The 26,636-nt window shown below is 34.3% G+C and overlaps 1 protein-coding gene across 5 annotated transcripts in view; it reads right to left on the bottom strand.

Annotated features, from left to right (window-relative positions):
• LOC136842501 (guanine nucleotide exchange factor DBS-like) overlaps window positions 1-26,636 on the bottom strand; it is an 838,144-nt gene that overhangs the window by 28,975 nt on the left and 782,533 nt on the right. For 2 of the 5 annotated variants that reach the window (XM_067109882.1, XM_067109886.1), the window contains 8 exons: window positions 22,352-22,522; window positions 20,223-20,303; window positions 18,751-18,876; window positions 16,385-16,651; window positions 15,773-15,886; window positions 13,823-14,014; window positions 11,499-11,705; window positions 10,833-11,069 (listed from right to left, as the gene is read on the bottom strand). In XM_067109882.1, the coding sequence (XP_066965983.1) occupies window positions 10,833-11,069; window positions 11,499-11,705; window positions 13,823-14,014; window positions 15,773-15,886; window positions 16,385-16,651; window positions 18,751-18,876; window positions 20,223-20,303; window positions 22,352-22,522 (1,395 nt within the window). The remainder of the gene's footprint in view (window positions 1-10,832; window positions 11,070-11,498; window positions 11,706-13,822; window positions 14,015-15,772; window positions 15,887-16,384; window positions 16,652-18,750; window positions 18,877-20,222; window positions 20,304-22,351; window positions 22,523-26,636) is intronic. The other 3 variants (XM_067109883.1, XM_067109884.1, XM_067109885.1) reach the window with 3 other exon arrangements.

Raw genomic sequence — 26,636 nt, 5'->3', positions numbered from 1 at the left:
GTGCTACTTTCATGAAAGGTAAAACTTTACTATCTTCTCTTTGCTGGGTACTCAAAGCAAATAAATAAATGTACTTCTGAAAGCTATTAATCATTGGGCTCAAAGTTTGCTCCCACCTCTAGAAATTAAATGCTTTGAATACTAGTAGTAGCAGCCACAGTATACTACAGTAACATAACCAAATTTTAAACAATGGATCAATAAATTAGTTCACTGTTTCAATAATGAAAAATGCTGTACAGTGCATTTTTTTTTACTGACCACAATTAGGCAGTAAACTTGAAACCTCTGGTAAAGATAATGACCCTGTTCTAAATATTTCTCCTAAGTTGTTGAAAATACAATGAACTTCATAATTAAAAGACTCCTCTCAGTCTATTTTTTATACTGGATAAAGCGTCTACATCCATAGAAAAAGTCTAAACAATTTTTTTCAAAGTACCCCTCTTAAAAAAATTTTGTAACATGTACCGCAGATTGAAAAAATATGTTAATATTGTACCTAAAATGGCAAGCATATGAGTCAATAATGAATCAAAGCAAAATAGAATAACTGTGTTTAATAGATTTGAATTTATTGTTCAAGAGTCACAGTTACTGAATAGTAAGTGAAAGGCCATTTTAAGAGTGAGAGAGAGAAAAATCACAAGGCTCAAAAATCATTTTTACAGTAACAGTAACATGTAAAATGCACTAGTGAAATAACCACCACCAATTAAGAGAAAGTTACTACTCTAGAAGCATATTTTAATATAATGTCTCTTGTTTTAAACTTGTTTTATACATTATAACTTTTAAAACTAAAACATTACGGAGTTCATATTATAGATACAGTATGCTAGTTATTAAACATTCTCACAAGGCATGTCTCCTGTCAATATACTTCATAAACATGATTCTAAAATTGCCAGGTCTGATCACTGAAAACTAAAATTTAATTCTGACGTTTTATCATTAGGAGCTAAGGTACAAGTTTTAGGCTTGACAATGGGCATTGTCACAGCCATAGGCACTATCGCCACCACCTGATTTTAAAAATACAGATGTGTAAAATGCTACAAAATACTTCAGGAAATTTCATAGTAAATACTACTTAACCTACAGCAAGTCATTAAACATACAATCTTATTCTATCTTTCCACTTTATGATTATGTAGCTAACAAATATTTTGCAGATAAAATAAAAATGGAACTAAAAATAGCTTTTCTTGTGGTTGGTGATAGCAAAACATCAAAAGTGACATATGGTAATTATACACACTTTATGTGGTAATCACAATTTTTACAGAAAAATTTACCATGCAAACATTTTCAAGATTAAAAAGCATCTCCCTACTTTGTAGGGACTAAGTAATGAGCTTACTGTATGCTGAAGAATCCCAGTGAATGTAATTAAAGGACTTTACTAACGAAAACAGACTGTCTCTCTCACATCACTAATAACAATACAATTCTAAATCAACACCTTATACAACAGGAACCCTGATACAATGACACCCGCCAGCCATTCTTCATATATGAATCGAGTACAGTACACAATTTAGCAGATTTCTACTGTTAGCTGTGGGATACTGTATCTTGAAAATGCTTAAATGTAGGCTATACAGTACTATCACTCTTACTTATCAAAAGGGCACACCATTGAGGCATCTTATAAGTTTCAGGGCTGCTTTATACCTAACATAAAATTGGTTTCACACTTTCACACTATTGTATATAGAAATATTAAAAAAGAACATGCATTATCTGTGAAACATGAACCAGCAAACACAAGGTAGAATTTTGTTCTGTAACCAGTGTTGCCATTTTATCTGTATTCTTGCAAAACCTGGATAATTTCGTGGGCACACCACCTGTCTAACAGGAATGATGACAGTTTTGAGTATGTTACTTGACAGTTTCCTGGAGAATTTAATTCCCTAATTCATATTTAATGACCCTAGGACAATAAATACCGATATTGAATAAGCACCTAGCCTAACTAATATACTGTACTGTACAATAATTAATTTATTTACCTGCTCTTGTTGTATTGTTCACCTAAGTCAGTGAATAAATGATTAAATGGATAAAACTACATAATATTTTTGAATTGAATTACCTGTCCCCTATTCACGTGAATAATGAGACTTAAAAACTGACATATAGATATGACTACTACAATACAGTACTGTACCTGTATAGTAAACAATATGTTTTTAACCCTTAACTCAGTTTTTCTACTTTTCTCTATTATTATTACAACAATCTGCAATCCTAGTTGGAAAAACAAAATGGGAAATAAAGGATCAACTATGAAAGAGAGATAGAAGAAACTAATACTGTAAAATAAAGTAAAATATATAATACAAATAACTCATAAACTGTGAGGTGAGACTTATGTCTGCCTGTTTAACAAAAATGCATTGGTATCAAGTTTGAACTTCTGCAAGTATCAATGGATCTTTTCTAGATAGTGACCCCCATGGGTTTTAACCTGGTATGTATCCACTTTGGCGGCGTGTTAGTACAAGCCCTTTGGGGATTACTGTAAAAACATAAACAAAAGGCTGTAAATATCATAAAGATAATAACTCCCAAGAAATATTAGTCCTAGATAACGACCCCCAAAACCCTTGGGGTCACTATCTAGGAAAGATCCATATCAATGATTCAACTAAAAGAGCAAGAAGAGAATTTCACAATTTGGTAACAACAGGCATAAAGTTCAAGAAAACTGTGTGATAACAAATGTCTCTGAGTAAAAGGCAAGACTGTTAAAATCAACTGCCTATCACTGGTGGATGATACTGTCTGAGAAAATCTAAAAACAAAGGATGATCAGAATTTTTTCTTATCTTATAAAGCGTGAGCAAATTTCCTTTATATGTAATATGGCACCCTTTTCCTTATGCACGAATTTAGAAAAGATTCTGAGACTGGTTTTAATTTACAGTGGTTATTACACTATATTTTCTGCAGCATTTTGTAACTCCAACTTCTTAAACTACTGTGTAGTATTGAGTTACTGTGACACTGTTCCATTATTTCAGGAAAAACATTCACAGGGAATTATCATATAAAGGTTAATCATACTGTACATCATTGTACAGTATATACATAATGAATACATGAAGAGATACTGTGCCAGTTATATACAGTATATGACAATTGCTTTGCTTGACATTTGTCATTCTTGTCACAATTCCTTCCTGGTAATAAACTGAGTTATGTAACAGATTTGCATATGTACACGCACCTTACAAGTTTGTCTCATGGTCAGCTGGTCAACTGCTTACTCTTAAATAATAAATTAATAGAAACTTAGTCTGCTATTATTTGTTGTAGCGTTCTGAGCTCTCCTTGGTGACAGGCACAGATAAATGGACCATTTTACTACTTAGTATGAAGGATTAGCCATCTGAGAAGTTTAAGTGGTTTGTGCTTCCTCTGATGAAGAAGACTGAGACTGTCAAATGACTTGGAATGTGGGGGGAGGGAGCCATTCCAAAACCATGGCTCCTTGACTCTATATTCTAAAAAAGTAAAAAGCCAGTCTACCAGAATTTGTATTGCTCTTGAAAGTCAATGATGAAGATGGTTAAAAGGAAGACACTGAACTGGATTAATATGATATCTGAAAACAGTATTTGGACTGAAAATAAGTTTCATAATCCAGTACAGGTATCAACAGTTAACAACTAACATTTTTAATAAAAACAAACAATAAATAAAAACATAAGTACACGTGAGGTTCTGTCACGCATATCTATCACGTTTGGAGAATGGATTGCACTGTACCTGTACTGTACATGTAAAAAGAAGTATTCATGAATAAAAGCAATGGATCTACAAGCAGAATGTGCAAGAGATGATCTGGAACAAATGAAGTCATGTTACTCTTATGGTTCCTAACTGACTCTGGACTACAACTTATTACAGTTATTGTATATTTCAAGGTACAGTAGAAACCCAGTGTAAGAAAAGTTGGTTTGGGTAAAAAAAAAAATAAATAGTAAAAAAATCCTATTTTACAATAATATGGAACGGGATAAAATTAATCACGTAAAACAAGCAAAATTTTTTCTGCATTTTTTTAATAATCTGTAGACCTATTATAACTTCTTATTGTGATCGTTAGTAACAACCCAACTACATTGTCATAAATGTGAAAAGGTAAATCCATTCAGAAGTTGGATAGTTGATTTCATACCAGTCGTAAATGTGAAAAGTCATTAAAAGAAATGGTTGGCTTTGTGTCACGCTGAGGCTCTTGCACAACAGTGGCAGGTAAGTGATGGTAAAGTGTTGAAGTGAATAGGCACAGTGTGAGCCTCTGCACTTGACTCAGCCAAAATTGTTGTTATGTAAAGAGAGGATGTACTGCAAAAAAAATGTATCAGCAGTTTGTGTTGATTGTTTTTTAAGGGAGAGAGGCATGCCAGAATTTTCTGAGCTTTATTGATCTACATTCTAGCCATTATCTTACATCTTCAATAACTAAAGTAAGCTAAAGTTAGTAATTTTTTTGTGCGATATCAACTATTCTATTAATACACTGTATTATTATTACTGTTGGTAACAAAAAACTGAATATTATTTTACACAGACTACAGCTAATTGCACCTCACCCAAACCGACTCCCCAGCTGCAAGTCTCTTGCATCTGGTAATTTTTATGTAATATATCTTTCAAAATGTAAGTTTTATTATGTACAAGCCCTATGTAAAGTGTAAACTGACACGTCATATCACCTGAAAATATACACAATTTTGTACTGTTAAAAGCTGTTAAAATACTTTACTTGCAAATATGGTACATTCCACAGTATGTGTAATGCATTTTCAAGGCAAACAACTTGTTACTAAAAATTAAAATGGCAGATTCCAGACCACTATCCTGTGAGAACATAAACAAAAACTCATATCTATTGGTCATTTTGACAAAAACTGTGAAGGTGAAATGTTAAAAAATGCCAACATCTATGGTAAATAACCAGATTATATATACAGTATAGGTAGTCTCCGGGTTACGACGGGTCTGGCTTACGATGTTCCGAGGTTACGACGCTTTTCAGATATATTCATCAGAAATTATTTCCTGGTTTACGACGCATGTTCCAGGGTTATGACGCATCATATGCCGATCTGTCGGACGAAATATGGCTCCAAAATGGCAGAATAATAAAAATTTAGAGGTTTTTTATTATGAAAAACTCAATAAAAATGCAGTTTACATCGTTTTCAATACACCCAGAGCATTAAAACTAAGGTTTTCTTAGGATCTTTGACGATTTTCGATGGTTTTTCGGTTTACGACGATTTTCGGCTTACGACACTGCGTAAGAATGGAACTCCCGTCGTAAACTGGGGACTACCTGTACATAGGTCTTGGTGGTTAACTGGGGCACCTGCAGCATTATTAAGGCTTTAATGGCACATTCTTCATATTCTTTTTTTAAAGAACATGCTTGACTGATCTGAGTAACTGTTTCTGTATCACTATTTGGGGCAGCTGGGTTAAATCTATACAGTATGTTTTTGCACCAAGTGGTGACAAATACAAACCCTACATCTTACTCTGTGCCTCAGCCTCACACAGACTTGTGTTTTCAAGTTAATTTTTTGGCATATGCTCAAATACACTTATTTCTATCTTATTTCTATGTAGTCTTCTTTCTTTGTTTTCAGCTGTATTTGACAATTGTACATGTACATCTATAATTTCTTTTCTTTTACTGTACAGATATTCATATCAGTACTGTTCTTTGGTCTGTTAATTCATTTTTAAATGGAATGTGGAAACCAACTAGGCAAGTTCACTGGCATTTTGACTTGTTCCATATGAAACCATGACTCATTTCGAAAAGTAATAAAATCAACTGCCAATAACATCTGGGTTAAACCTGTTAAATCTAAAATGGGGTCGCTACTAACTCCAGTAAATTTCCTATATGTATACTATACTACTTAGTTTCTTGGATATTGCCAAGATTGCAGTACCAAGATTTAAGGTACTGTACAATAATTTTATTTAAGGATTAAAATACACATTTATAGGAATTTTTAAACAACAATGAAAAGATGGGCACTCACTTGCACTTACTGCTATCTCCAACTATGCTAAGTTTTACTTTCATATGTACAAAACAACACACTTTAATTTCCAATCATCTTGAAATGACACAGTACTGGGGAGTACCAATTACAGTGGGTCTTGTATGTTCACTGTACAGTAGACTGTATTTAATTCTTTTAGCAATAACCCGTTGACCACCTGATAAATTACTTCCTGTCTGCCTTTAACTTTTAAGATGTTCTCTTTGTTCTTTCTATCTAGTTGTCCAAAGTAAGCTAAAGTTAGTAATTTACTCCATGTTTTTGGAGAGGTGAATATCAAAGCAAGGTACAGGTAGTTGAGCAGCTAGGTTGAAAATACAAAAGGGAACAGATGGAAAGTAAAATGCAGAAAGTAGCACAGCCAGTAGGCATAGGGAAGATGCAATGAACCTTTACTCTTCAGGGTCAATCTTTAGAGACAACCATTAGCCAATGTATACAGATATGTTTACCAAATTACAAATACTGAGCAGTATAACTGGATGGAGATGGTTTTAAATTCATTCAATCCTTCAGTTAAAAAAAATATTATTATAGTGATAATATGGTGGTAGTAAATTTTCTATACTTTGAATTAGAAAAATTTCCAATTAAAATGTTCAGTTGTCAGATATGTCATTATAATTCTTGGAAAAAGTTTTACCTATGTCTGAGAAAATTCAATGTCCTGACCTTCCATCAAAGCATCAACTAACATTACTAATTACAAATATGACAAACTTGTACAACTGACAAGCTAAACTTATTGCAGAAAAAGTATGCAATAACTACAACTGTATTGTATTTCTTTACTGAGAGTGGGTTACAAAAATTCACATCTAAAATGGAATAGCAATCAGCAGCAGAACATAACTCAGAAGCAACCATCAACCTAAGCACCTAAAATCGCTGTAATTTTTGTGTGATTTGTCATTCGTCATTAAGCATTATAAGCTCCATTTTAAATAATCCCAGAACCATAAAGTGGCATACTTATCAGATGTCCATTGTTGCTAGCTGGACAGAATACAGCAATTTCTCCTTGATTGTTTGAGCATAACTTTCTCATCAAAACATGAACACTGTATTAGTTTTTATATAAAATGCTTGAACAATATCTACTAACTCACATTCATCACTGACACTGATGTACACAACCAGCTCAATCATTTGCACTTTTCCTAGCCACACCATGCTCTTTATTGCACTTTTCTCAGAGCAACCATGTATATGCACAAAACTGCACTATATGGCAAAATTGGGAATAAAATTGCATAGATGCAAATGGATGCTGATAACTAGCATATAACTGTCAGGAGGAGACTGAAAAAAAATACCTCTGCCCAGCCACATGAACTACCTGAGCACAGCACCAATTTGGTAAGTGTTAAATTTACTTTCATATAGTACAATACTGAAAGATGTATGAGAGAGAGAGAGAGAGAGAGAGAGAGAGAGAGAGAGAGAGAGACATGAATGTTGTACAGCATAATAATTTCAATTTATTAAATATACTGAAGTCTTACTGGTGACTTGTTTTTCAGTCATTGGGTAACTGTACACTATGTATAGTATAGTAGAGTACAGTACAGTACATTACATACAACTAGTTTACCACATAAATGTATTGTACTGTACATAGAAAAAGGGATCCACAGATAATGTAAATAATATAGGAGTCGAGTACATATGAAATATGCTATACTAGCACTGCATTTACAAATGCACTACCATTCAACATACTGGTAACCTGGTCATTGTGTTCTCATTTTCATACACATACATTGCATTCATTATAAAGGTACATGTGCATATACATTTCATTCAATACATTACCTTTAAATGGCATATGTTTGAAAATAGTCGTTACCTGATCATGAATACAGTATGTACTGTAGTTCTGTTAGCCTAGGATAATGTGACACCATTTTTGAATGACACTTTTGCTTGCTACTGACATAATTTTGTGTTGTTCCTTCTTAATATACACTTATTATATTAACAACATGAACAACGCTTATTTCTTTAGTTCTATACAATTGTTTACATTAGTGGATATTTTCATTAGGCTAACCAGGGTAAAGACAGGATTTTTTGATAGCTTAGAGGTAGCATAACATAGACTAGCATGGTCAATATTCCTTCTTCTACAATTGTATAAACTTACAACTTCCCTTAGATCTGTATTAGCATAAATGATTGACGAGTTACCATGTATACCAACAGTTTAACCTAAATGTAATGTCACTTGTATAGGAGAAAAGCATCTGAAAAGTTTATTGGAAAGCAAAAAATTATGCAAGTTTTAAGCTAAATCAAGTGAAAGTAGCCATTAAAAATTAAAGCATACATTACATACATACATATATAATAGTGTATATATATATATATATATATATATAATATATATATATATATATATATATATATATATATATATATATATATATATATATATATATATATATATATATATATATATATATATATATATATATATATATATATATATACAAAGAATAAATGTCTTTTCAATTGTCAATACCTTTAGAAATGTGGTTTAAAGTTCACTAAAATGGCATGCGAAAAGATGGCAAAATAAAATAGATTTACAACAGCTGCTCATAAGAATGAGATTTACCAGTGCTATTGAAGAAACTGAACTCTCAAAATGCTACTGACAGAGCCAACTACAGTATAGGTAATTTGTAATTAGTGAATATTAATGTCTGCACTTGCAAGTTCAGTGCTGTTTCCTAAACTGAAACTGCTTTTATTATTCAAAGTGTAACTACTGAAGATAGAAATCTAATCATATAGACTAAAAATGTCAGCTTCATGTATGAAAATACGGATGAATGTACATGTAGCTACTGTGAATGTACAATGCAGAATAAGTCAGCATGAATACCTAAGATTTTATTTCATCAATTTCTATTAAACTACACAAACTTCGATGAAGACATCAAGAAACGACGGCAGATTTTGCGACATTAAACGGACTTTGGCCCTGGCAGGTGCTATGGTGCTGACAGTGCAGCAGTGCCTCTGAACTTCTATGTTCACTGGATAACCGTGTATCCTGTTCCACTTACTTTTGCTCCTTGATTCACTTTTATTTGCAAGAACTGAAGAGTTTCAATATGTGGATGGATCCCATATAATTCTGGGGGTAATCTGATAAAATTGGTCGAGTTCAGAGGATCACCTGTAAAACTTTCTCTTCGACGCACTAGTTTTACTTGATGAAAACGACTGGGATCCTCTACGATTGGCCTCAGAAAGTCCACCTCTTGCCCAAAGCATACAGTTACTGGACGAGGTCGACGTATGATAACTTGGGCCCCTGGCTTCAGGCGTAACATCTATTCCAAGAATATATTCTTTGAAAAATTTATAAGCAAGTTAATTTTGTAGTTTCCTCCAACAAAGATCTGCTGTTGTAACAACTATAGATGTAAACCAAATTTCATCTATAAAACAAACTTATGGTACAAGTGACTAAATTCATGTAAATTTTCAATGTACAAAGTCTGAAATGTTAAATTAGTTATGAAGTCGCAAGCTTTCTGGATGTTATTAAGCATCTAAATAATGTTAAAAAATTGCATTCTCTTTCTCCAGTACAGAACTGCCAAATGTTACAAGCTGAACACACACAATATACTTTTTACCAAAACCACATTACAATTTTACTCATCTCAGAAAGATGCACATAATATGTGCCTAATTTCCTTGATACAGCATTACAAACAAACCTGAAAAAAAAAGCCCTTCTTCTTAATAACAAATTTCAAGCTTGTCCTAGCCTAGATACAGGACCCATAAATATTATGAGGTCAAGAAGTAACTTTGAAAACTAAAATGATTTTTCAAGTAGAGCTTTCATAAACAACTCATAAGGCTTCTAAAATTTAAGGAAGTTACTTAAGTATGCAAGAAGCACTAAAGTTCTTAAAGTGTCATCAAATGACAGTAAATTCTGAGGTACATCAAGCAACTGCAACAATAAAGAGCAAACACTCATTTGTGCTTGTTTTGTGTATGTTAGTATTTGACCCTTGGGAACCTTTTGCTGTTCCAAACAACATGATAAAAGTTACATAAATTTTGATATATTATCTTTAGCTACATTAGACAACCCAAATTGCTTGCATGGATGTTTTTCAATCATGCATAATTTACCAAATATGTGGGTGAGAGTTAAAGTTCCTAAGTAAGTTATTGCATTATAAATCAAAGGATTTATTAGTAACAGGAAAATGAAGTCAACAGACAGCCTTCAATATGTTCTCTGTGCATATTTACATTAGCCATTTTAAAATACAGTAAAATAATATATATAATTTTATATGACACAAGCATCAATTACTGGTAGGAACTGCTTATGAAGCACAAGAAATAATGCTGTACAGTACATCCAAAGTTACAATGGTGTATTTTTTGTTTATGGGAGGAAAAATGGAAGAAAGCTTAAATGAGATAAATTTCTCGCCTCATCTTCACTTTCTATTTGCCGACGATGACAAAATCCGCACCAAAACCAAGCCAGATAATCAACCTCTACACCTCCAGGACGAGTGTCTCCCACCGCTCGTGCCAAGGAACGGTCAAGAAAGATAAATATTAGCAACACTTAAATTGTCAGAGATCAACAAGAGTATCTACTTTACCTTGAACAACCACACAAGAGTTAAAACTGAACAATCTACAGAGTACCATATGGATACTCATAAACTATTGTAAAAGACTCACCTTAGGTAAGGTGGAAGCTTTTCTCATGCTCTTTGGAGATTTTGGTAGATCAGCATGAAGTGGAGATGCTGGATGTGAATGAGGATGAACATTACTATGACCTTGAGGATAATGCAATGGCACTGCAGGCTCTGGTGTTACAGCATGTACTGGCCGTGGTAATCGCGTTGCAAGCTTTTTGAGAGAGCTTTTTCTTTTCTCACACATCATCTGTACATCTTCAATACGCTTTAACACCTGTAATGAGTAAAATATGTTTCTAGTAATAGAGAAATTAAGATACCTTAAAGATTATCGTCATTTAACTACAAATTATTCTTTGATGATTTAACTGTGAGCTGTAGAAATTTGAATATCACATGTACTGTTTTATCGAAAAAAATATAAAATTATATTTTACTGACAAAAATCTCAGTAAGCCAGTCCAAAAGCAGCCATGAATTAGACAGATCTAGCACTAATAAGTCATGCAACAACAACACTTAAAACAACATATCTGACTACAACATAGAACAACCTAAAACAATATCTTCTCAGTAGCCTACTAAAGGAATTTGTTGTAGGTTTATGTTGCAGCGCCACACTTTTAAAATATTTTTATTCCATTATTTGCTGATCCTGATCAAAGGGTAAGTCCTATGTAGAATTTTAAAAAGTTTTAATTACCTGCTGTACAAGACCTTTGGTTTCTGGAGTTATAAATTCCTCAAAAATGCTCCTAAGTTCATGTGATGACCCTAATCTGCTGTGGTCTGATGAGGCCATAAACTCTTCAAGTTCCCTTAGTGCTTCCTCAGCAAACTCTGGGGCTTGACACCGTTCAATTTGTTGTGAAGCCAAAAGTTCCACTCCCTCAGTACACCATTTATTAGCCTGCAATGTGTATCAGAAAGACATAACATCAAGAAAAGAATCAGATTCAATTAAAAGACTCTAACATGCAAAATATATAAGTATTTTTCTTCTTTCCCATTACTGTACCTACAGTGTATAGATCCATTTACCCTAAAGTACATTCCAACCCTACAAGGTACCATTTACAGCATACCTTTTGTGGCATAAAGTTAATGGTACAGTGCCAAAAGTTTCTTGCAGTCTATTTGACCTTATCTTCACTGCTGTCTACCTTTTAATTTTCATCTGTTCCCTTCACCTCTTCCTATTCAATTGTCCAACTTCTTTAACTTTACTTTGCTTCACTTTCTACCTCTTATCTAAATAATACATCTGATGTGTCTGCCCTGTAATTATCTACATAATAAATTTGTTGTGTCTGCCCTGTAAGAGTCTAGAAGTGTGACTTGGTGGATACATTAACCTTATGATAATAATGAATACTGTTCACCTACAATATCCACTGCATACTTTATATGCTTCAAAAAAACTTTTTTGCATTTTAATTCGAAAAAATGAAAATTTTAAACCATGGTTCTGATTACCAATAGTATAACTTAATGACAATGAGATCTTAAACAATGTAGTATTGAATGATATGCAAATGGTTTTACACTCACATGCAATTCCTTCATGGAATGCACTTCAAAGACATTCCACATGTTGAGCAACACTTGCTTCACCACATCAAAAGCATTTTAATAAAGCAACAGTCTACATAGGGGATGAAATAATTGCTTACCCCTTAAAAAACAAAAAATAATTCATTACATCCTCTCTAAATAGATATGCCAGGTTTTCTAAAGCAATAACTAGCACATCAGGTAAATGAAAAAATATCAATCTGAAACAGTAGAACAAAAGTTCAGCTAAAAGGGAAACAGAAGACACCACAAATTCCTATTCTCGTAAGTTCGACTAAAAGAGAAACAGAAGACACCACAAATTCCTATTCTCATAAGAATCTATTTATTTGTGGGTTCTTCTTCACCGCTTTGCTTCCACTTCATTACATTAATTGAATTTTGATACCTCAATACTTTGGTTTGGAATGTGTAATTGATGCAGAGCATATGCAAAGTACACACACAGTAAAAATGTTTCAAGACGTTTTTGGAATATACACTAAGTACCCTAATGATACACTTATAAATCCAATTACGACTCCTTGCATTGCTGGGAGCCAAAAATGCATAGTGATTTTAAGAGTACTGCATAGTATTTATATGAATGATATCCTTACATTTTTCTTCAGATCAGAAAGTATCAACTTGTATTGCATAAAAACTGAAGTGTCTGAGTGTTTGTTTATATCTCTTGTTCTTTCTCACTTTTTCATTTACCTCATAAAGAGCTATAAGGGAGGGAGAAGAATATGCATTCAAATGTTTTTCAAATCAATGCTTTTTCCTTTGATTTTCTAATACAATTTAATGAGTTTGCTAAATACTTAATTCTATTTTCATTTGTCCCATTCTTCAACAGAAAGGGAATGAGAAGGTCACAAAGACTAAAGATCATATTTGTATGAATGTCTTGTTTGTCTGCATTGATACTTTGTGATACACCTTCAATATTATGACCACCTTTTAGTTTAATTTTAAAACAATACTGCCCTCCATAGAGGTAGTAAAGACAATGAAGCGCAAAGCAGTAACCTAAAACAATGTAATAGAGGAGCACAAACATCATAACAAGACTTGACATTATCTTTTAAACAAAACGAAAATCTCCTTCATTCAGCTTCTTTGAAAGGCAACATATACTTCTCATCTACAGTACATTATTAATGCTATGCTGCAACCCTAACAAAAGTGGAAATTAGATTCAATATTTTGTTAAATTATTTTTTAAGAAGAAAATGTACTTGTGATATTTCTTGTGCAAAATATATAAAAATGGAATAATGTACTGTAACTTGGTCAATCCTTAAAAGAATGCTCAAACATTGCTTAACAGAGATGTGCTCTATTAGGGAGCCCTACCTGAATACTGTATTATGTTGACTACTTTAAAAACAAACATGATCCTGTTCTAATATCAGCTGAATCATTGAAAAAGTTATGACAGTTTTTGATGGACAGTAACGCTCTTACCCTTTCAATGCGCTCTTGAAGGTCTCTACACTTGTGTAGGGTTTCAAGGCGCGTGGTGATACGATCATGGAAAGCATCTCGCATCCTCACCAATTCAACGCACTTAGGCTGAATAGAATCAACAGCATAATGCTGGCTCTCTATTAACTGCATACCAATAATACGTAGTTCCTCTGCCTTTTCTAGTTGGTCCTGCAAATAAATTAAAAATGTTATTAATATGAACTTCACTTTAATGGGAAAGAACTTTTGCCCTTTCCTTTTCCCTTCACTAAATTTCTTCCCTAAAATTACCATTTTCAATATACTATACAGTATTGTATAATTGCAGACCATCTTGCAATTAAAGAGGAATATTTTGCATAGTGTGCTTGATCGCTAATCATATGTATAATGCTACGAAACTTTTTGCTAAATGGATTACTGCAATATCCAAATTACAAGGATATTTTACAGCTTTTCACTGTGGGTCACTTAATTATACTTTTTTTAGAAATTACTGTATAAAGTTTGTTAATACACCATATAAAAATGTTTGAATGCATTAACATAAAATACCATATAGCTTCAATATACAGTATACCATATGCTTAACATACTCGTACAAAAGATCACATTATAGATCAAGCCATTGTTAATATTGTAACTCATTTGATAATATATCAAATGACTTTTGGGAAAGACCAATACAATGTTACATGGTCCTTTATCCCATGTGGTCTACGAAAGTACATTTGAAAGACTGGTTTGGAGATTTAATGAGAAAGATTACTTTTACCTGCAGCAAACCAGGTTTTGCAATAACAGTGATTTACAAAGTGGAGAGGCAACATAAAATCAATTACTTTTTCACTTGGTCAGAGAATTTAAAATGGTTCTCTCTAATGATAGTGGACCTGGAGTATGCTGTAACCTACTCAAGGATAGGGCTGGCCTAAAACACTCCAGATTGTTACTTTTACCTCAGCATCTGAATCATACTGAAAACTATGTAGCCTTCTGTCCCATTTCCTAACTATTTCAAAGAGTGCAGGCTCTCTACAAATTTCTGAAATGTCCACTATATCAACCCTACTGTATATGTCAAGGAACTTGCTTACATCTTCCTTAAGGGATAATTCACTTTGCGGGACAGTGATGATTTTATCACATATTTGTAGATTTATATTCTGACGAAAACTAATTCTTACAAAGGACCAATCCATTTCTGGCTATCTCATCTGCTAAGAAAACTTACAACTTGGACTTGAGGTATTGTAATTACGGTATTTTTACTCAGTTGTTTGTTTGTATGGTGTTTTTACGTTGCATGGAACCAGTGGTTATTCAGCAACGGGACCAACGGCTTTACGTGACTTCGAACCACGTCGAGTGAACTTCTATCACCAGAAATACACATCTCTCACTCCTCAATGGAATGGCCGAGAATCGAATCTGCGACCACCGAGGTGGGACGCAAACACCATATCGACCACGCCACTGAGGCGCTATTTTTACTCAGTTGAGCAGCAAGTTTAATAAAAGTATGACTCGAGGCACTATCCTTTGAGGTCTAAATTCATGAAAAGATACAAGAGGTAACCAAAACATCAACAATTCCATCAAGAAAAAGTGTCTGCTTTTGGCAGATATGAACACTGTCAGAAGTAGTGGTACCTTGTTAAGGAGGCAAGTGACAATGCTTCTTCATTCCCAGATGTGACGACAGTTACGCAGCTGTTTTTAAGACAGACTAGGATAAAATTTGCTTAGGCGTCTTTCCTAGTTAAAGTTGTTTCTGCAGTTTACAACCAAGATCCTAAAGTCAATGGCAATACCTAATATACACAACCCATGTTGTGCATATTTCTATACTATATTCAGTACTTCATGACATTATAAGAAGTCTTATAATTCATGCAGTAGTCTTTTACACATAAACTAATGACTGAACATGTGAAAGTGACTTACTGCACACATCATGTGGAAATCTTGAGCCTCTGCCAAGAGCTGGTCCACATGAGCTACAGAATCTCCAACCTCTGACATTCCTGATAGCTGTTTTAGTGATTCCTCCAGGCATGTCTACAAGAAAAAATTTTTAAGATGAGCACAAGAAGAAAATTTTGTTACATTTAAAAACGATGACATTAAAGTAATTTTATTCAGACAGTATACACTTAGCCACATACAATTATACTGTATATCCTTTTTTCACTTCACATTAAACACGAATACACAAAGTATCTAGTTTTACAAAATCCACGTACTGCTTACGCAAGAAAGATTTAAAATGGAAAATCCCTTAAAAGAAACAATTTTTTAAGCTGCTCTAACTTTCTTATTTTAAAAATGAAAATGATTCTATCAATCATTCTTTAAGGAACAGAAAGAATTAATTTTTCATAATCAGGAGGAAATTTAAGAGGCATTTCAAAGCTAAACTGACTAGTACATCTGTTTGGCGAGTGTAAAGAAAACACTTCTCTACAGTGCCTGTCTTTAATTTACCTGTATCAAATCCACAGGCAAAACACAAAAAGAAATATGCAGCACAATTCTCCCAGAAAATCTAAAACTTACCTGCAATTCTCTAAAATCGGTTTCAAATCTTCTAAGCTGGAGGCACTGAGTGAGACGGCCCTCATGCCTCGTCCAGAATTCATCAAACGTCCTCTCCGTCTCCTCGAGTTGTACCAAAAGGCGCTCTACTGCTGTTACATTGATGAGCTTGTCGGGACAAAGACGTGCTGTGCGTGGTTCTCCCGGTCGCTTTATGCAATTCAGCAAGGTTTCCCCATGTCGAGATGCAGAAAGCAAATCGTCTTTCAAGACGCTGTATTCTGCACACTGAAAACGAGATGTGGAGTTACAAAGAAATCTTAATTTATTGACTATTTGGTTTAAATGGTCTGTAAAGAATAACTGGACATACCTAAGACATTTTTTACTGTCAGTCCGAGTAAAATTCTCCTTTGCGGTCATCATTTTTTTACAACAGGTTTTTCCTTTTACGGGATTAAATGTGTCAAAAATTTTCTGTTGGTAATGCAAAGTATTTTAAAAGTGCAACACGAAGCCATAAAGAATATTTTGCCAAATCTAGGTAAAACTCTTGGTTTATTACTATTCTTTCAATGTTCACTCAGTACGTCGTTACAGTCTGGACATTAGCATATCCCATCTCACAATAGCCACTAAGTAAAATTTTCACAAACGATTCTTTTATCGACCTCAAAAAAGTTATTCAACAAAAAGAATCTACAAAAAAAACAGCAATATAAATAATACAACTCAGCGTATTCATCTTTAATAATTTATCCATGGCTATATAATATAGAAAAAAAGGGGAAATTTTACTTATTTAATTCAGGTATTTCAAGGATAATTTTCTTTAATCTTCTCAGTATACGGATATGTATAGCAAATCTTCATCATACACGCATGGCTGCTTACGTTAATTAAAAAAACTGATGTACTTATTTTTTAAGCATTTGTCGTTTTATAACCATTTGAGTGCTCCTGGTGTCAAATCTCTGATTAAACTGCAGACATACAAAAACGAGATCTGAACTCCACCAGCAAAATACGCGTTCGTCCATTTATAAGTAAACTATATATTTAGAATACATTGGAATACAGTCTTCAAAAATACATTTATAATGGCACCGGAATGACCCTACAATAGGATAACTATAAAATGGAAAACTTACTGATCTGGTAATCATGTAATGGTGCCATTTTTAAACTAAGATAGTTAAAACTGCATTCTGCAAATAACGATGACTGCGGTTAATGGGTTATACTGCTAGCACAAAAACAAACAAAAGGTACTCGTCAATAAAAGACATTTAACAGCATGCTAAGAGTAGTAAAAAGTCATATTTCTTTCCAGTTACAAATATTTGCTCTTATTGCTATTACCACTCTACGAAACACATAAAATTCCATTTTTAACATCTACTAAATTTCTCCTAGCCCTAGGTGACAAAATTACCTTTCTAATGAAGGTTATAAACAAACATGAATATAATATTTTACGCCACGCCATGCCATTTACTTTATCAGTGTCAAAACAAGTGTGAGATCACAATGAGTTCCCCTAAAAAAAGAGAATAAATACATTTGAAACAGACATGAGGGGGCAATACTACTTTTACTCACACAGGGAGGAGATGAAAGATTAAGGGCAAGGGAAGAGGAGCAAAGATGGCATGTATGCAAGGATACAGGGATACACCCATAAAGGCGTCTAGTTCAGAATACAGAAGCACAACACGGTGCAGGAAGAATGCCCAATATGAGTAAAAAATTGGGAATGGATGAGGCAAATGAAAATCACAGCAGGCGAAAGAGATTACGTAGTATAGGTAAGATATGGAGAACTACTTATTTTCTATGGAAATGTACATGATGCTAATTGTGACGGCGAGAGCATGCCGAATTGAACTTAGCTAATATAGACAGGAAGTTGGAGATAGTCCTAGACTTGAAAAAAATTGCAGTTTACTTATTCCTAATACATTATTATCCCGCCTTCCTTAAAAACGATACCAAAGAATTCTGTCATCATAACAATAAAAAATAATGATCCCTGAAGCTAGTCAAAAGAGGGGAAAGCTAAATTCTAATTACCATGAAGAGGTGGTGCTATAACATTTTAAGGCTAAACTTGAGCTATACCTGCAGTGCACTTGTACATTTAAACTATTTCTGCTAAAAATGTTCAAGATTATATAAAAATCTGAGTTTTTATGAATAAAAATAGATTAAATAAATACAGTAATGAATGTGATACCTACAGACGCGACGGTCAACATAAAAAATATACCTTAAACAATATCTCATTTACTGAGTCGCTGTGGTAAGTTACTGGCTTAATGTTAAGCACCTACGAAGTTCCTGTTTTCATCCTAGGACGTAACGAAGTGACATAAGTTCACACTTACTTGACTATTCAGCAATTCTTCGGTTGAAGTCACATCATTGGGGAATTCAGTTTCCTGAAGCTTTTGGGTAAAGGCTCGCAGGGAGGCACTGATCTCTTGGGTGTTGGCGCTGAACTTTTCCACTGCCTGAAACCAAAATGAGGTGGAGGATCTTGGGGTTTGGGAGGCTACAGAAAGGAGCAGCATGCCACCAAACTTTCGAAAACCAAACTCTTACGTTTCCTAGCCCAGTTCAAATGGCAGGAGAAGTGAAATTTCTCTCAATACATTCAGGTACTCTTACTGTATAAAAGACCCTATTGATCATCTCACCTGACCATCATAAAATAAAAAAAAGAAATATATTGGTTCATTCTCTTATGATTTGCCAGCAAACAAAATCACACACGACAAATTCATATTCAGTCTGAGGATACGGGTTCTAAAACTTCTATAAAGCAACTAAGCTTTGACAAGACAACACAGCAGTCTCCGAAACAATTGACTTGTACCATCTGGCATACAATATGTTTTGCATTCAGGGTGCACACATACATGAAATCTGTATGTATACACTGCATCTTACAACACACCTACTACATAATATAGCTCAAAAATATCTTTTTTTTTCATATGCAAACTGTGAACACTGATAAATAAATGAAAGTCATAAAATTTGAAAAAATATCACTGAAATAAATGGGCAGCCCTGGTCGTCCAGAGTGAGGGTATGAGGATGACGGAACACAAGGGCGTGGTGCCCACACCTGGGTCATCACAGGCGCGGATACCAGGACACACTGCACTGTGGGCCCACGCCCTACTGCAGGGAACCCCAAATCATAATGTACGAGGATGAAAAGGTTAAAAATAACAAAAATAATGTACTCTGACGTCACCACGGGGTCCCAAGGATATCGGAGTGAGGGACCATCAAACTCAGCACAGACAGGGGCAGGAGCACCCAGGGGCAAAAAGTGCGAGAGACCCCCCACAGTAAAAACCCGCCAGGTTGCCCTACACCATCCTTCATTAAAAAAAAGTAAAGGGATATTGCATCCAGTAGCCATGACAATCATTATACCAAAAAAAAAGTAAATAAAATATAAAACTGGATCACATGACACCCTTCCACAATGAAAGTCATGGATTGGACTACTGTACAGTAATTGTACAAATTCGCCAGGATATAATCAGGCTAGGTTACAGAGGACACAGACACAGTACTCAGCTTGTAGCACAGACATCTCATTCTAAATAAAAAATGGGGCACTAGCAATTTTCGTAAAATCTAGTTCACTATGCTCTTAAAAGAATAACAAACATTTCCAAAAGCACCTGTTTCTGTAGGAATACCAGAAAATATGTCTGAGTTACAAGGTTAAAGCACCAGCCTGGGGATGATTAGGTAGGGGCCCATGGACTCCTGGGAAAAGTAACCTGGGGATCCTGGGACAGTCCCTCGCACCTCAGCCCTGGGGCCGGCACTGTACCTGCTTGAGAGTCGCCACGGCGTGCTGGATCTGTCGGGAAAAGAGTTGCTCATTGTAGAAGCGATGGTAGCCGGGGCGACGCTGTGTCAAGGAGAGTAAAGAGGGCCGCGTTAGACACTTGATAGACAAGAGAGGAACGCCGAGGTTTATGAGAAGACAGAAAGCCGAGACACGTTTATTTAAGACAGAAGACGCATCGAGAAGAGTTCAAGCTGGCGGCTTAGAGTTATTAAAAATGGATGCAGCGTAGGATAATTCAAGCTGCTTCTGGTTGTCAGGGATAATGCAATGCTTTCGGTGAAGGGAAAGGTTTCCTTACTGGCATTGCCTCTATATACATTATATATATATATATATATATATATATATATATATATATATATATATATATATATATATATATATATATATATATATATATATATATATATATATATATATATATATATATATATAAATATATGAATATGAATATATATATATATACTATATATATAAATAAATAAATAAATATATATATATATATATATATATATATATATATATATATTCATATATACACATATTTATATGTACAGATATATGTATATATATAAATACAAATAAATATATATATATATATATAGACAGTATATATACATATATATAAATGTATATATAAATATATTATATATTACATATATATATGTGCATATAAATAGATATTATATATATATATATATATATATATATATATATATATATATATATATATATATTTATACATTTATATATATGTATTGACAAAGAGAGAATGTACGCTTATACTGAACTGAATAAGCAATAAAAACTTGCTTGCTTGTCGATTAACCGCAGTAAAAGAACAAGAAATGAACTAGAACCATTTTCCAACAACTCTAATTTGCCCCAACAACAAGATCAGAGCCACCAAATAAGTACACATTAAAGATACAAGTGCAATGCTTTGTGCAAACATCGAGAGCGAGAGCGAGAGCAAGAGCAAGAGAAAGAGAGAGAGAGAAAGACAGAGCGAAAAGAGGCACAGAGAAAGAGATCTTTTTAGAAACAAGTCATTTTGGGAATTTATGTATGGCACATCAAAGAAGAGTAACTGTCATCGTTAGCTTAATGGAGTCTCAGTTGTTTAGTCGTAGAAACCAGGGCGAAGCAGTTTGAAGTGAGACTATATACCATACCTTCAGAAGACATAAATGAGATATTAACTGTTATAAGTACTTTTCAATACCTGTCAATAGAAAAAAATTCAAAACTACAACAACAATTTAGATCTGGAATTGAGTAAAAGATGATTTATTATAAGATCTCAAAAGGACGAATAGCATATATCAACCCCACAGCGAGACCTCCATGAAGATTTAGCTCAAACGTAATACAATTTCCTGATGCTAAAGTAAAAGAAAATAAAATAAATAACAAATCTTAATTTTCACCAATGATCCGGCTCTGGGTAAATACTCAAAATATGAAAATAAATTAGCGGTACTAAAAGCAACCCGTGTTGTGGACACACGTCGTGGTTGCTTTCACAATAAAGAGAAAGATGAAAATGAAGAAAATGCTACTTCAATTTTGGCAATCAGTTGATACTTTACTGCAAATAGTTAACAGATATCTTTCAATTTCCAATGAATTCTACAGAGTGGACTACGTTAATGCAACATGGACCATGGCTAAACGTCCTTTCCCTTACAACAGAGAGCGGGAACAAGACAGCACTTGAGAGAGAGAGTTTGTGCGTCTGGTGTCGTGCAGGTCAAACAGTTGGGGGCAGTACAATGGAAAAGAGGGACACCGAAGGTAAGCGGCCGGTCGGAAAAGGGTAGCCAAAAATAAGTCGTCATGACAGAGTCCATAAAATGACACATATATCCAATCAAAATGTACTTCACACATTTATATTGAACTATGAGATACTACATTTAAATTGAACTATGAGAGCCTACAGAGAGATTAAAAATGACAGCAAAACTTTTAGTTTTAACAGATTTGAGAAAAGAAACATGTATATGACACTTAAAAAATAATAATAATAATAATGTCTCTTTATACTGTATTTCAATTTTGATCATCTGGGGGAAGCTGCTGGTGTGTTTGACCTGCACACACACCTGGATCTGGAGGATATAGTCTCCGGTAACGAAGTCATCCGAGTACGATGATGCTATATCGTCGATCAACTCCATGACTGTACGAGCATGGGCCAATGCCGTCTCTTCCATGAAGGTAAAAAGACGCCTGGGATTCCTGTTCACAACCCTCCGTCCACGCTCCCGATCTCTCTGTGAGGACAGGTGGTGCAAGGGTACGGGCGAGGAGGCAGAGGAATGCACGGGGGAGATGCAGAGGGGGCAGTAACGAGAGACAGAAGCAGTGGAGGAAGTTTCAGTTTTGGCATCGTAACGCAGGAGTGCCTCGTGAATTGCAACAAATACAGGAGTGAGAGAGTCGTGGGTGGACCAAGCATCAGATAGAAAGCAACCAAATAAAATGCACAAGTGGGTGTTCGTGTATGGATAGCAACAGGGAATGAAGCGCGACCAAAAACAATAAAAATAAATTTAACAGAAGAAGAAGAAGAAGAAGAAGAAGAAGAAGGGTTCAAGTGACGTCATATGAAAGATAAGCAGAAAGGAAGGGGAAAATATCACAACAAAGACATGAAAAACAGAGAAGTCATTTTGATTAAACGTGTGTTGGAGGTATAACAGGGGCACAGAATTTGTTATAGGCAAGGGGATGGGAAAGAGCAAAATATACCTTATCAGTGTGAATTGACAAAGCATCAATTTGACAAAACAAATATATGAAGCTTCCACTATTCATTAACTCTTTGCAGTGCAGTAATCAATCTAAGATTTCTTAAACAAAAATAAAGAACTGATGATCATTAGTTGTTAAAACATCATGAAGTTCACCGTATGCAAAAGAGAAAGTATTAAGCCAAGACAATTTTGAAGTGAGGATAGCTTCTATTTTCAAGAGAGAAAAAAAAAACACTTGTAAATTCCGTGGCAAAAGATTCCAACCCTAGGGTTAGTTTTCCACGAACGTCACCAATACCTTTAAAACTTAAAATTCTGACATTAAAAACACTGACCACACCATTCAAAACACCCCCAAATTGTCAACAACAGTGATAACACAGTACAACACCAAAAACAAAAAGTCTAGATAAAAAAGACCAATCATCGCTACAACACAAGTCTTCAATTACCATTTAATCATCCTCCAATATTTAGAAGACGTTGTCAGTATAATCAGAAAGGGAGCAATGCAGGAAAGAGCCACGTCGCGAATCCTGCAAGTCTACGAAACAAACATCACGGCATGTCGGAAGCGCATTACTCTTCAAGGAAATTCTTCGAAAAGTCTCAGGAAATAAAAAAAGGGGGGTCTATTTGCCATGTGAAACTTCTCACAAATACCGGGTTCAAAATATCCGAAGACTAGCAACGCTACAACTTCAACAAAGACGAGGCTGTATTGTCATTTTGAAAAAAATCCCTCAAATCTCATCGGTGTGATAGCCGTGAAACTCAGCGCGAAATATTTCAAAATGTTTCCTCAACAAATTTCCGACTTTTCCCAAACATTAGTAACAATGGCTGAAATTATTATAAGTTAAGAATGCCACAGACTATAGGATAGGGGACGAGGTCTCGGTTGTAATAAGTGCGATTTACATCATATCCAAGTAAATTAAAGTGCAAAAAATAAGAATGACGCCTTGTTTCAGCTGTAAAAGTAAAAATAATTTATGAGTACAAAGTATCAATTGTTAATGAAATATAACAAAATATAATGCAGTGTTAAATTATAGCTGTAAAGGAAATTATATAATTACAATGCAGTAACATGTGTCACCTGTAAACCAAAAATACTGAAAACCTAACATAAGGAAAAAAAGTAACAAGTCTCTTATGGTGTTCTAAATATAATCAAATTGTCTCTGTAACAAGTAACACTAAAAAATTATAAAGCACGTTTAAACAGTAGAAAAAGAACACCATGTTCTGGTTGTAAGCGTCAATGTAATTAAAATAATGCAGAATCCTTTAACTTTTCCCACCCTAAAAAAATTCAAACTGTGTAGGTTATAAAGAAAAAGCCACCCCATTCTTTAATCCTACATTAAAGGAGTATTATAATGAATAATTCAATACACAACTTGACAAACTGTAACAGGACCTCCGTTATTCACTTTCCTGAGCATTCGTGAAAAGTCAAATAAAAAAAAATATGTTCAACTGTATAAAAACATAAGTGAAATTAAGACGTCCAAAGGAAAAAAAAGATAATTAAAGTAATGAATAGTTTAATTAAAAATAGAACCACGAACATGTGTAATGTGCAAGCAACCAGTTTGGGTTATCACTCTCGTAAGGTATAAATCAGTAGAATAAAAATTAATGTACGTCTATTTTTCAGTTAGAATGCGACGGGCGATTCTGTCCAAAACAATCCCTGTATAATTGGAAAGTGTGTTAATGGATTCCTCTCTTGAAAAGAGATGGGTTAAATAATTCCTGAAATACTAGCGAAGGTTCCGCTTGCACACACTGCAAGCGAATGGTATGAAAATATAATCAAACCGGTTGATTCTTGAAATTTGCATGAGCATACTCTATGTATGAAGTACATCAATACTTCTCAAATGCGATACAAGTCACTTTGCATCATCAATCTCCTTGACACAGAGGGCGAACACGGCCTTCACTGGATTCATTTTCTATTCTCAAGTTTCTTAAATGAATCTCCAGTAATGAATTTCTTGTCGACTACAAAGCATCAGCCCAGGAGGACGGGATCCTGAAAGCTTTCTTCCTACAAAGTCATTCACAGCATTCCACACATACCAATTCGTTATGGACCCAATACATTAAAACAGAGGGTAACTACACGTTCATTCAAAAATATTACTATCGACACCAAATTCTTATATAACAACTACCCTGCAGGTGGGGAGCGGATGTTAGGAAACTTCTTGTGAATTACACTCAAATCTAAAACTTGTGTTATTATCACGGCCAGGCGTTGTTTAAAAAGTGATAAACAGAAAAGTAATAAAAAGACCTTAAATAATTAATTAAAAATAGCGGAAACAGTCTCGTCACTTGTTTGTATTCTAGGGAACGATCGTTTTACACATGAAAAAAGTAATATGAAACACACGGGAGCATTTTTATTTTTGTTATCCTCGATTACTCATTGATTCAGCACGAAAAGACGTGTCTATACCCGTTACGAAGATAAAAAAAAGGCAAATAAAATAAATACACAAATACATATTTTCTATTCTATAACAATCTGGAGGATACAGAACTCCAACTGCCCCTCGACAATAGAAGCCCTCCGTTCATAGAATTTTGTTTATCTTACTCTATTTATGTAACTGAAAATAAAAAAAAATACGTTAAGTTTTTTGCTATACTTTTCGCTGTTAGTAGCTAGTATTGCGAAAGAATTTTGTTTATCTTACTCTGTTTATGTAACTGAAAATAAAAAAAAAAACACGGTAAGTTTTTATGCTATACTTTTCGTTATTAGTAGCTAGTATTACCATATGATTATAAACATAAATACGAAAATACGACGAAATTTTTACACGGAATCTACAAAAATGAATTGCAGACTGATACAGCCTTGCTAATCCAATGGAATCGTTGATATGACTGCTTTCCGCAAGAGCATAAGAAGAATAAAACCCCCAAAAGACCACAACGTTTGTATTATTAGGGTGGATTTTATATAAAAAATATTTACACACTTCATTGCTTATATACCTCCTCCGTTTACATAATCAAAACCCTCTATGGTTTTTTCCGTCTAGCAAATTTTAACTTAATAATTCTTTATTCTATATTATATTCGGTGGCGAAAAAGAGATTACTCGAAATTTGAAGACTCGAACCACTATAGAAGTTCGTTTTCGTCTGATACGTCTAAAGAGAGAGAGAGAGAGAGAGAGAGAGAGAGAGAGAGAGATCATCCTGTCATGGCTTCTACTAATTTCAATTTACGGTAGCTTGTATTTTGACTGAGTAGAAACGTAGAGAGAGAGAGAGAGAGAGAGAGAGAGAGAGAGAGAGAGAGAGAGAGAGAGAGAGAGAGAGAGAGAGAATAAGGCTTTCAGTCAATTCGTTTGAAATTCGTTTGTAGTCTTTAATTTAACTCCAAGGAGAGCCACTAAGAAAAAACAGTCATAGAATTACACAGAGGTATGGATTAAATATACGAAGTCTATTCCATACTGTAAGAAGTTTGTCAGTCGCAAATATTTCCTTAAGATGTCATAAGGAAACAATACATTCGTATTAGAAGAGGTTACTTGCTGTGAGGTAAGACAATTTTGTTGCAGCACTTTAATGTAAAGCTTCCGGAAGTAAGTGCAAT

This window comes from Macrobrachium rosenbergii, chromosome 10, assembly GCF_040412425.1.
Source record: "Macrobrachium rosenbergii isolate ZJJX-2024 chromosome 10, ASM4041242v1, whole genome shotgun sequence".
NCBI lineage: Eukaryota > Metazoa > Arthropoda > Malacostraca > Decapoda > Palaemonidae > Macrobrachium > Macrobrachium rosenbergii.
The sequence above is the reverse complement of the archived record's forward strand: the minus strand, read 5'-3'. Positions and strand labels throughout refer to the sequence as shown.